The sequence below is a fragment of the Triturus cristatus genome, chromosome 10 (assembly GCF_964204655.1).
Source record: "Triturus cristatus chromosome 10, aTriCri1.1, whole genome shotgun sequence".
NCBI lineage: Eukaryota > Metazoa > Chordata > Amphibia > Caudata > Salamandridae > Triturus > Triturus cristatus.
The window spans coordinates 218,118,485-218,131,057 of record NC_140593.1 but is presented as its reverse complement, the minus strand read 5'-3'; the positions used below and the strand labels follow the sequence as shown (position 1 = coordinate 218,131,057).

General features: G+C 45.7%; 1 protein-coding gene across 2 annotated transcripts in view; it reads right to left on the bottom strand.

Moving 5' to 3' along the window:
* Nucleotides 1-12,573, bottom strand: part of NSUN6 (NOP2/Sun RNA methyltransferase 6) — a 125,726-nt gene that overhangs the window by 23,049 nt on the left and 90,104 nt on the right. For both annotated transcript variants that reach the window (XM_085630830.1, XM_085630829.1), the window contains one exon: nucleotides 4,376-4,524. In XM_085630830.1, the coding sequence (XP_085486956.1) occupies nucleotides 4,376-4,524 (149 nt within the window). The remainder of the gene's footprint in view (nucleotides 1-4,375; nucleotides 4,525-12,573) is intronic.

Below are 12,573 nucleotides of genomic sequence, written 5' to 3'. Positions count from 1 at the left end.
GGCAGGATGTGGTCAGTTGCCAATGGGCTACCAGGTTCCCTCCTACCTGGTGACCACTTCTTGTGGAGTGTGGCAGTGGCATCTGGCTATGCCAGGATGCACGATTCTGCCAAGTCCCAAGATGGTAAGACCCCTCCTGTCAGTGTTCAGACCTCACTGGCCCACCCCTGGGGTGTGGCTACCTCAGGTCTACATGCCCAAGGGGAAACCCGTTTGGCAACTGGTTTTCCCTCTCTGCTCCCCTTGCCAGCCTGTCTGCATAAACAATGGGGCTTCCCTCCTCCCTAGTGTGACACATCAGCCCTTCATAGGCGGCTTCTCCTTTGTAGACTGCCTTTTGGGGCTAACACCCAAGTGGCTTTCTGCAGGAGGGAGGTAACACCTCCATGGTCTGCAATTCATCATTTTTCCTCCTTCCTGAGAGTTTTTGGCATCTCTTTCCAGGAGGGCAGAAAGCTGTCTCGTGGGACAGGATCCATGTGTGCCTGAGAGGCACAGGAGTATTAAAGGTAGCAAGGTGGTGTCACATGGTCAGAATAGGCGCGATAAGTAACACCACCATTAACATGCTCAACTTTCTGAAGTTGCCTTCTCTTTTACACACAATGACTTTTCGACATACATTTGCATGCCTAACAATGCAGGAGAACATTCTCTGAATCAGCATTGCTTACATTTCCATTTTGTAGGCATACTATCATGACACCTTGAACATTAAGTACAAGGCATAAAGATCACTGCGCAAATGTCATGGTTATTGTTCGGTAGGCGACAAAGCTATCAAACAATTGTGGCCTGACTGGGGTTTCGACATGGCCAAATGGGTGCTGTTTATTATATATACACAGAAACACTTCCTTGTTTAAGACAGAGGAGCACTCAGCTGACACTGTGAGGTCACTGCATGCTGTAATTCCAGGTCAGCTGATTTCTGTGTACCAACACAATGGATGTCCAGCTCTACACCAAGCCGGAAAGCCTGATGACACTTTCCTGCAGGTAATGGGGAGTTAGATCACCCGGCAGGGATTTGACTGATCACCCACCCTAGACAAGACTAGATTAGGGAGCACTAGGTAGGAGTACACTATACACAGTATTCATATGCCAGCATATATTCACTGCATATATACACCCTCCCCCTAGTTCCTTGAGACGCTCCAGGGTTAGTAGTCGCACTTTACAAGCCACTTGATTGACTGTTTTAGCACAATGGTGGAATTGTCCATCTTTTACACTATTCTTATAATGCTAATTACACTAATTTGTTTCATTCTACTCATTATCACAGCACACTTATTTTATACAAGAGTCACAATGCTTCAATAAATATTAAAAATGCCTTGCTGACTATTTCTTGTGTATTTCTTTTGGTATGCATGAGAGTCCAAACGAACAGGTACTAGATCTGTTACCACGATTTCCTTAGTGGATCAGGGTTGTTATGTTATAAGGTTGAACACACATTTGTTACCCTGTAAGGTTAGGGGTGCAGATGGTTCATGGTGGGCTAGCAGGACTATAGGCCAACATATCCTGAGGATGTGCACGGAATCAGTCTGGCACAATCCTGACGTCTATGTTGTCCAACAAACGCGCAGCGTTACTGGAGAGGTACAAGCCATACAACATGGCGCCGCCAACTTTCTAGGTTGGGCTCTTATTTCATGGATTGCCTGGGAGGATTCTTTTGTATACCCAAAAGACCCCTATTCATGTACTAACAGGCGATGTCCTTGGTGTTAGGGAACATATCCTTCTCAGCTAAGTAAGTAAACCTCATGTATTGGCTGTAGGTAGTTCAAAGGAGAACGTTTCAAAGGATAAGCCATAGTGCTACCCTCTCTGAATTCCACATATTCTTATGGCTGACCCAGCAGCACATTAACATAACTGAGAACTGCAGATATAAGGTTACTCAGAAGCTGCTATAACATGATCGCACACTTACAGGTGGGGATGTTACCTTCGTGCTTTAGGCTCGACAAGCATTTAGGATTGAGAGAGTCTATTCATGGTTTATATTCCCAGCAGCAGACGACTGAACAAAGTTGTTTCACATCTACACTACAGCTGACGTTCCAAATAACTATACAGCTTACAAAGCACTAGAGATACCATTAAAGAACACAGAAATTGGTTTGTAGGAGCACTACCACACATTACAGAAGAAGTTAGACTAGGTGCCCTTAGCAATGAGGGAGCAACATGGCCAGTCTTAGCCGGATACACAGTACACCCAAAAGTAGCTAATATGACAGCAGCACCGTTACGAAGACTATATGCGGGTCTAGTTCACATATATGGATGTCTGACCCAGTTTGTCATGCGCACAATGACAGTCAATCCTGTGAGGACTGCTCAAGCTGCACATCACAATTGTCAACACCAGGAATTAGTCCATAGACTATCAATGCTGTCATGGGTAAAATTCCCATCAGACAGGAGAAGATTGCATTCTGGATTGCACAAAAAACAAGTCCGCTTGAAGCAGTGTTTCCCCATATGGGACCCCAGGAAAAACATGGAATTCTTACCATATGCTTGCCAATGGGGATGGCTCTCCCTGTGGAAGACTGCGTCACTTGGGGAACAGTCTTTCCTGCAGTATATACCAGAACTCATGAAACACCCTCATTAGCTGTTTTGTCAGAGGTGCTTAAAAAGATCCAAAATGAGTATGGGGAAGCCTCTGCCTACCATTTGGGGATGAAACTGATTGGCAATTTTGCCACAGTGTCCGCCATTATGTTCAGTAACATTAAAGGAGAAGCAACAGAGTTGGCTATACACAAGCAAGTCAATAATTTTGCTCCGGGACAAAAGGATTGCGAATTAGCAAAAATTATCGAAGAAACGTAAGCAACAGTGGGTTGAGATAATTTGAAGGCCAGACCTAGTAAACCTCAAATTATGAGTAATTCTGAAAAGGGGGACTCATTTTACTTGGGGGACCTCCAGGGTGGCACAACCAGTGCTGTAATCGCTGGGGTGCCCCTCTAACTTACATACCCTGTGTACCAGGGACCATATATTAGGGACTTACAAGTAAGCTAGCCATTTCCAAGTGGGTTCAGCCAAATCATCATACTTAAGGGACAGGGCACAGGAACGGATTATCTGATTAGCAGGCCTCAGTGCACTCTAAGAGTTGAAAAACCATCAGGATCCGTCAAAATACCTGAGGGTGACCATACAAAAAGAGGCTTTTTACTTACACTGACTGTTTACCCAACTTAAATTTACTGCTGGGGGTTTTTGAGCATATACTTATAATGCGAACTTAAAGTGAAAGATTTCTCATGGTGACACTTGGCAGCTATGAATGTCCGCACAACAGCTGAACCACCTTCATGCAGTCAAGCAAACAGAGCAGAAACGCAGTGGCAAGTATGCTTATGGCATATCATTTCAGGTGCCTTAGAGCGCACGGCTACAAAATAGCCTGGTATAATTCAAGAGGTTTCACAAGATAATATGCTGTTGTCTAGGTTGGCCAACCCTATGAGGTCATAATGCAGAGTAAGGAGTAGATGGCCATGCCCTGGAATTTGTTTATTAAACCATTTGAATATAGCACTCTAACTTTTTAAATCCATCGATAGTCCAGTAAGAAATCGTACTGACAGAGTGAGCGCAAGAGGTAATAAGTCCATTCAACCAATTTGATTACACTACTGCATTACTTTTGTACTTACTGCATTGTTTTATAAACACTGGAAAAACACAGTTTTTGTCTATTTTGGAGGTTAGGCAAGAGAATAGACACTATTTTGAAAAGGTCTGAAAAACACTGAGAATACACATCACTGAAATTCACCAAAAATATAAACAGGACATCCTATCTATGTGCTAAACCCACAATAAGAACAGTAGCCCACTGCCTGAAAGTGAGGGGGAGCTTAGTGTATATCTCCAGGCCACAGAACACACACAGGCTTCATTCTTGTCAAGGGTCCGGTCTAGTACTCTGTGAGCACACTCGATTAATGTGCAAGGGCCCTAAATCAAAAACCAGTGTAACCGGTACATGAAGTCGAAAACTCAGGGCAGGTGAACATGACTGTATAGCATGCAAGGGACGTTACCATCCAAACAGAACATATTATGTATGGTATGTCAAAGAACAGCAGCTTGCAGATTACTTGTCAGATAATTTTCCTAAAACATCTATGTCTAAGATGTTTTGGGGCTCCACCATAAACAAACTTTATCATATTCATCATCCTATTCATCCTCTATAACTAATTGCAGACTATGAGGACTATAATTTATTTGCACATTGCTCAAAACGTTCCCCTCTGATAAGAAGCAAGAGAGTTGGTGAATAGCACATTTTATCCTGGTAATTGATTTTATTTGACAAAATACATACCACAGTAAAAAGTTTGCGCTGCAACGGTGGATATGATGTAACTTCCCTTAGTGTCCATGCACAAGCCATGTTTGGTCTTTGTCCTAGACCACTGCAAGGAGCATCGAGAAGAATTCGATCAAAAGATTCTGGTGGGAATGGGGGTGCCCCTAAACAGATTGTGGGTAAATTATTCCAAAATGAATTTACAACCTATCATAGTATTTTAACAGTATTACTAAAGAGTCACTTAAAAATATTCAACTATAGTAAGTTGTCAAATGTCCTATTTTTGTTTTACTGAAAAGCAAATAGTTTGTATATTCCACTACTGGAATAACTGGTGCCATCTTTAAAGTAAATGGCATGCAAGAGCTGTCCTTTAGTTTGTTCCTATACACACCACATGAATAAAACAGGAGGCTCTTAGACAAACACATGAAGTAATGTACTTCTAGTACAGCCATAATATACATATGACGCCCTGGTGTTCAAAGAGCATGCATTTTTGCTAAATACTGAAGAAACCTACAAATGAAAACTTCCGGTGTCAACTCTTGCATATCTCTGAGGGATGGCTTACAGATCCATATTAAACCGACCATCTTGGTAGCCTCCACCTCAGCAAATGCGTTAAAGAATAGTTTTTGGCCAAGAGCACAATTACTTTTATAATCCAAATTATTTAATTACGTTTTTCTAATAATAACATGGCATATACTAAATGAAAACACAAGGGCATAGACATTACATAAAGAGAAATATGGTATATGCTAGTCTTACTGTTACTATTTAACAATACACTGATAGTCCACACTCCCACAAGACATCTACTTCCGATTGCCTTTATTCACAAAGCAGCAATTACATATCTGTAAAGATGATGCCCGAAGCAGTGCTGGTGTATCATGCAAGGAGAAATTCACAAATGTAAATCCTTATAGGCACATGAGTCATATGCTGAACCTCAACATACAATAAAGTAATGTTTAAATAAACCTCTGCCATTGTTGATCGCTTGGGCCGAATTCCAGTGCATTTCACTATGCCACTATAAATAGAGAAACGTTAAAAGCAAAGCAGTCTGGTCCAGCTCCTGGAGGAACCATCCAGTCTGGACTGCCAGGTAGGTTCTCCTCCAGAGGAAAATAGCCAAGCCCAGACCGGTTTCAGCCTTACTGGGTTTCATTGGTGCATCTTAATTCCTAAACTCTACACAGCAACTGTGTAAAGCTTAAGTATGGACTAAGGGATTGGCAGTAACAGGTTGAGGTGGGGCCTCTAAATATCTTCACCATGCAATTGATTAGTAAACACTGAAAAACAAAACTTGGCTCCACATGCTTTGCTTTACTTTGCTTAAAGTACTTCCAAGCTCATGGTGAGATGTTCCAAACATTCAACACTTTTCCAGAACGAAAATCATCTCTTTGGTGTCACCAAGCATTCCTCAATGAGCGGTGCTGATCAGTGCTTGTTTAAAGGGTTTTAAAGTTGATCATCTGCACTGACATTTGCAGTTCTGTCTTTTGATGGTTAGGAGACGTATAGGGCAACTATGCGTAGGCTCGAGCACAGCAAAAATGTTAAAACCAAATTGAGTTCATATTGGGGTATAATGAAGTGTGTTGCAAGAAATGTGTTGAAGTCTGATGTAAAGAAGGTACATGCAGGAAGGATGTAGTTAAAGATGTTTTATTTCAGATAGTTACATGTAGATAGTTCCAGTCCAGCAGGTAGTTGAGTACTGTAGAGCAGCCCCACCAGGAGCAGCCTGCTTGCTGCTCAGCCCATTCTCAACTGTCACTCCAAACCTCTCAGGCACCCAACATTCCAATCGCATCATCACTCTAACATTCCGAGCAGGGCACACACAAACATGTTGGCTGAGCAGGGGGAGTAAAGGGCATGACAAGAACATGAGTAGGATACTACATATCCCCCTTTCTTATAACACGGAAGCAATAGTCCTATACCAGAAAGAGATGTAACAATAAGAACCCAGGAAGGAAAGAGCTTCCAGGAAACAAGTGACAAAAGGTGATTTGAACAGGGAGCGCTGATCCGGAAACCGCACGAAAGTCGATATGGCCGAAAGATAACCTTAAAATGTGCCCAAAGCAAAGCCTTGCCGAGCTAACGATGAAACAAACAATAACATTTCTGACAAGGGTGCAGAGAGAGGATCATCATGTTTGGTAGTGTACCAGGCCACAAACCTGTTCCTATGGCAGACATTTAAAGGTTTAGTTGAGGGATGCCTGCCTGCCACAATGACTTTGTAGGCTTCTGCAGTAAGGTCTATGACTGTCATCTGCTGCCATTCAATCTGCATGCATGAAGGCAGAGCGTGAGCAGGCTCAGGTGCAGGTCCCTGCTATTGCACCTTCTCTGCGGTGGCGCACTGATCTAACCAAGGTTCTCCCCAGGCACTGAAGAGACCTTGCACCACCTCTGGATGGAGACACCATTCATGATCTGCAAGGCATCAACGGCTGAGTTCATCCACTGTGACATTCAAAGCCCACCAGATGTTTTATGAACAGGCGTAAGTACTCATGTTCCAGCCTGTCCAGAGAGTATCATGGCCTCTTGACATTGGATGTATGACCCCACAGCGCCCCGCGTATTGCAATACCACATGGCAGTGGTGTCTATGAAAACTTGAATCAACACTGCTTTGATGGAAGGAAGAAAGGCTTTTATTGCCAGTCAAATCGCTCTGAACTTCGACAGGTTTATGTAGAGGTGAGAGTCTGCCAGAGACCAACGTCCTATGATCGCCACCTCTGCCAGATGGCTGTCTCGACCCAGGAGTGACGTATCTGTCACCATAGTCCGATCTGGGTGGGGAAGGGAGAGCAGCCTACCGCTGACCAAATTGCAGTTCTTCAGTTGCTGCTGCAGATCTTTTACAGCTCCTGACGATATCTGGACCAGGTCTGAGAGATTCCCCTGATGCTGTGCCCACTAGGACTTCAGGTCCCACTGCAGAGCATGCATATGTGAGTGGGCATGTTGTACTAGCAGGATGCAGGTAGCCCAGCAGCTTCAGAGTCAGTCTCACTGAAATCCACAATTGAGGCTGAAACATTGGAATCATAGCCTTAATATATTGGACTCTCCACTCCAGAGGATAGGCCTGAAACGGCACTGTGCTCAAAATAGCTCCAATGACAGGGAGAGTCTAAGAAAGAGTCAAGTGTGACTTCGGCACTTTGATTGTGAACCCCAGCAAATGCCGGAGGTCCGCCGTAGAATGGAGGGGGTTGACAACTGCCTGGGGCAGTCCTGCCTTCAACAGCCAGTCATTGAGGTAGGGGATGACTGGAACCCCTGACTTCTGCAATGGATTGCAACCATCGCCATCACGTTTGTGAACACCTCAGAGGTGCTAGTAAGACCAAAGGGAAGCACAGCAAACTGAAAGTGCTCATGGCCCAATGTGAACTGCAGGCAGTGTCTGGGGGTCAGCAGGCTGGATATATGGAAATAAGCATCCTACAAGTCCAACGCTACCATCCAGTTTCCAGCTCCAAGGCAGACAGGGCCTGAGCCAATGTGAGCATCTTAAACTTCTCTTTTTTCAGGAAGTAGTTGCCAGTGTGCAGCTTTAGTATAGGGGGTAGGCCTCCATTCTTCTTTGGCACCAGAAAGTAGCGGAAACTGCAAACGCAACCTACTTAGAATGCCTGGATCCTCTTTGGCAAATAGAGACTGCACTTCCTGCCGCAGCAGGGAGAGGTAGTCCTCCATCTGCCGGTCAGAGAATGGTGCCATCGACATCAGGGTTTCAGTGAAAAGGAGAGTGTAGTCCCGCGGAACTATTTGACGCGCCCATTTGTACAAGGTTACAGGCTGCCATTGTGGCAGGTGGTGCCGGATCCTGCCACTGACCAGTTTCTCAGGATGGAGAGAGGGGTTTGGTGGCTGCTGCTACCTGTGAGTTGGCAGACTGGGCAGGTCTCTGGCCTTGGGTCCCTTGGGGCTTGTGGGAACCACGCTGATGGACACAAAAGGATTGGGGAGCCTGTTGGCTGTGTGGGCTGGACAGGAATGGACACAGTTGGTAAACTCTGAAAGGGGCGAAAGACAGAGTGGGGCTGACTCAGGGCCATGGAGAGTTCTAGTGACTAAGCAGTGTCCCTGCTGTCCTTAAAGTGTTTGACTCGGCCTTATCACCAAACATGCAAGTGCTATCGAAGTGCATGTCCATAAGAGATGCCTGGACAAACCCTGAAAAGCCAGTAGACTTACAACCAGGCGTGGCGACAGAGGGCCACTGATGAAACAACTGCTCTACATACTGAGTCAGTTGTATGCAGTCTGCAGCAGATAATTACATTTGCAGTACCCCTTCCATCGGTGATAGCCTGGGACAAAATGGCTGGGGCCTCCTCCAAGACCATGGGCTGGTCTTGGGTCGGTATTCCCACAAAGTTTGAGAGTCTGTCGCACAAGAGGCACACAGTGTTTACTGACCACAGTGCAAGGCTGGTAGAAGAGAAGATCCTTTTGCCAAAGGTATTCAGCCTCTTGAATTCCCTATCCGGTGGTGTGTTAGGGAAGGTATGCTTCAAACAATGGATATAGCCTGCACACCTTCGTAGTCTATGGCATAAAGTTGCTATGTGGTTAAACAAATTGTATCTATTGTGTGCTACCTTGCAACCTGACCTGGTCCTGTCAGGAAGCTAACTCCAAAATGATGTGTACAAACTGTCACATACTTCAAGGTGCACCACGTTTGCAACCATTGCCATGCTTAACCTTATAGATGACAAAATGTACGTGTTGCCAAAAATCCAAACCCAGCGTGCCACCACTTCACATACTGTCACCCATGTAAAAGGATGCATGCCAATATGCTCAAGACGCCTCTAAAACAGAATCAAATCCTACCGGTCAATATGCTCAAGACGCCTCTAAAACAGAATCAAATCCTACCGGTCATCACGTAACCTCACAATTTCAGCAGTGAGAACGTCCCTGGTGATGGAATAGCATATTTTGTTCATGAACCTCTTATTTTACTGTATGTTTGAATATGTGTATTATTGGTTTTTTGTAGAGTTCCCCTGACAAAGGGATTTCTCGAAATGCATTGGGAGCATGGCATTGGAGACTCTGTTATTTGCTTCATTGTACATTCTATTCAATGTGAAGAATGTAATATGAACATTTTATATGACACAAGAAATGTTGAAGATCAATGGTTTACATAGCTGTCATCGTAGTTGATAATTATTTGCGCATTCAAACAATAAGATATATCGCAATAAATTAAAAATGAAGAATCATTTGAAAAAGGTTTTGTTCAATTGCATCTTACTGGCATGAGTAGTGCACCTTGAAGTATGTGACAAAGTTTGTACACATCATTTTAGTGTTAGGAAATGTGCCAGGATTGACTTTGGATCTGGAGGCATGGATGAATAGGCTCTCCGGGGTAGGGTGCTGGGCGAGAGTGGATGGATTCCCAGGAGCGGGGCAGTGGTGGTGGCAATTGTCCTGTGCATAGGAGCGCCTATACAGGGTTCGGCCGATGCCCAGAGTAGGACATCTGTGAGGGTTTCATTAAAAAGAAGAACAGGATCTGTGGGGGCAACTCCTGGCTAAAGCACCTCTGTTAAGATGTTTGTTGTGACCTCCACCAATGGCAGAGTAAGTGGCCCCTCAGCCATCATCCTCACCACCATGGCAAATGAAGCCAATTCCTCCATAGCCACACTAGGAGGAGAGACTAGGCCACTGTCTGGGGAGGTGTCCAGTCCACTGCCATCTGCCAGTTCCTCATACTAGCTTTCCTCGGGCTCTTCCAAGAAGTCTGGATAACCATTAGGATTCTCATATCCACACCTTTTGTATTCCCTACAGGGCCTATCGGTTTGGGGTCAGGGGTGCCAACAGCCCCGGGAATGGTGGCACTGGGACGGGCTCCAGAGGTGGTTGAGGCCACACAACAAGAGCAGATCCGAATCCAGAAACAGATCCAAAATGCCTGACTGGCTCGGAGGGCAAACTCGCTGGGGAGAATTTAGTGGGGGCACCTGCCAAACCTGTAGGATCCAACTGCGCTCCAGAGGGGTTGGCCCTCCTAAATAGGAGCGACATGGTGTTAGAAATGGGGGTCTCTAGTTGGCAAAGCTAGGCACCTTTGTCCACATAGGGACCCTTGCTTCTAGTCAGGGTATGGGGGATACACACTCTAGATAACCCCTCCTCACCCCCTTGGAAGCTTGGCACAAGCATACAGGCTTATCCCAAAGACAATGTGTAAAGTATTTTTACCAACACTCACAGTAACACAGTGATAACTCCACAAATGGACACCACATTGGTTTAGAAAAATAAACTATCTTTATCTAAACTAAACAAGACCAAAACCACAAAAATTCAACATACAGGTATTAAGAAAAATGACTTTCAAAAGGTGTTAGCAACTGAGTCCATAGAAAACTATGGATGTGTGATTTCTTGCAAAGTACCTGTTGTTGCAACAAAATTTACCAAGCCAAACAGCCGCAGGAATGGGAAGCGTCAAAAAACAAAGATGCGTCAATTACTGAGACCTTCGTGGATGCAATGTAACAGTTCAGCTGGACACAGGAGAGCGGTGTGTCAGGTCCGGTCTGTAGGGGGAAGCGATGTGTCGATTCTGAGACGACTCCGATCCACGGGTGATGCGTTGGGGGAAACGTGCCACACAGGGACGACAACTGGAAATCCAAAATGCGTTGGCAAACGATGCAGCGGTGTCGAGCGGCGCTGCATCGATTTCTTCTGCCGCGATCCCTCGATGCATCGATTCCTGCAGCGGCAACAGGCGCTGGGTCGGTTTCAGCAGCGGCACGGCGCTGCAGGGAGATTCTTCTCCTGCCGCGTTCCCTCGATGCATCCATTCTCGCAGCGGCGCCAAGCGCTGCGTCGGTTTCAGCAGCGGCGCTGCAGGGAGATTCTTCTCGCACCACGGCGTTGCATCAGAAAAACTGTTGCGTTACGTTCCAGCTCCCAGCAGCAGAAACAACCTCCAGAGGCCCCACACAGTCACAGGCACTCCTGGCAGGTCAGAACTCACAGCAAGGAAGTTCAGGGGAGCTAGGGGTCAAGTCTTTGTTCTCCTGAGACTTCAAAACAGGAGGCAAGCTCTACTCAAGCCCTTGGAGACTTTCCTCAAGCAGGGGACACAGCACACAGCAAAGTCCTTTTCCTTTTTTTGGCAGAAAAAAGCAACTGCAGCCCAACCCCAGACACACAGCAAGGGCAGTACTGCTCCTCTGTTTCTCCAGCTCTTCTCCTTGGCAAAGGTTCCTCTCGATTCCAGAAATGGTCTAATGTTCAGAGGTTTTAGGTCTAATACTTATACCCCAAAATGTCTTTGTTCTCTTTGTGCAAGTGTCTCTGAGCCCAGTCCAAACCAGTTCTGTCCTCTCTGGTGCAGCTGCCTGGCAGCAGGTGGAGACAACATTGTGTAAGGCTGACAGGCCCTATTCAGGTGCAAGGGAAATCTCCTCCCACCACTCTAAATGCAGACCGGGCGTATTCCGGTGCTTGTGAGAACTCCTCCCCCCTACTCTGAATGCAGTCCAGGTCTATTCAGCCCAGTCCTGACTCATTCAGGAAAGGCATTACACACATCAACCCCCCCGCCCCACACCCCGGTGGCTGTCTGAGAGAATGCACCTCCCCAGCCCCTGTCACTCCAAAACCAAGTCAATACACAAACAGGCAGAGGCACACAGAATGGTTAAACAAGAAAATGCCTACTTTCTAAAAGTCGCATTTTCAAACACACAATTTAAAAACCATCTTTAGTAAAATATGTTATTAAATTCTGAGTTCTGAGAGCCTAAACCTAAGTTTTTCCAAGATATGCTTGTGAAATGTTCCAAAGTATTTCCCAAACCGTCCTATGGGGCAAAATAGCCCTTCAATAATGAAAAACAAAATTGGCAGTATTTCAATATCAGGACATGTTACACACATCAGTACTTGTCCTACCTTGTACATACACTGCATCAGAAAGTTGGGGGGGGGGGGGGGGCGGTAAGCCCAGGTGCCTGGCACCTTTTGTCCACTCTCCCTCCTGCAAAGTCAGGAATGGCATCCTTGCACTACTAACCCACCAGCCCAGAGTCTTTACCCGGAGGGTGGACATGGGACGGGGGAGGGGCTCTCTCACACCCGGTTCTCCTTCCTGGGGTTCTGCACCCTCCCAC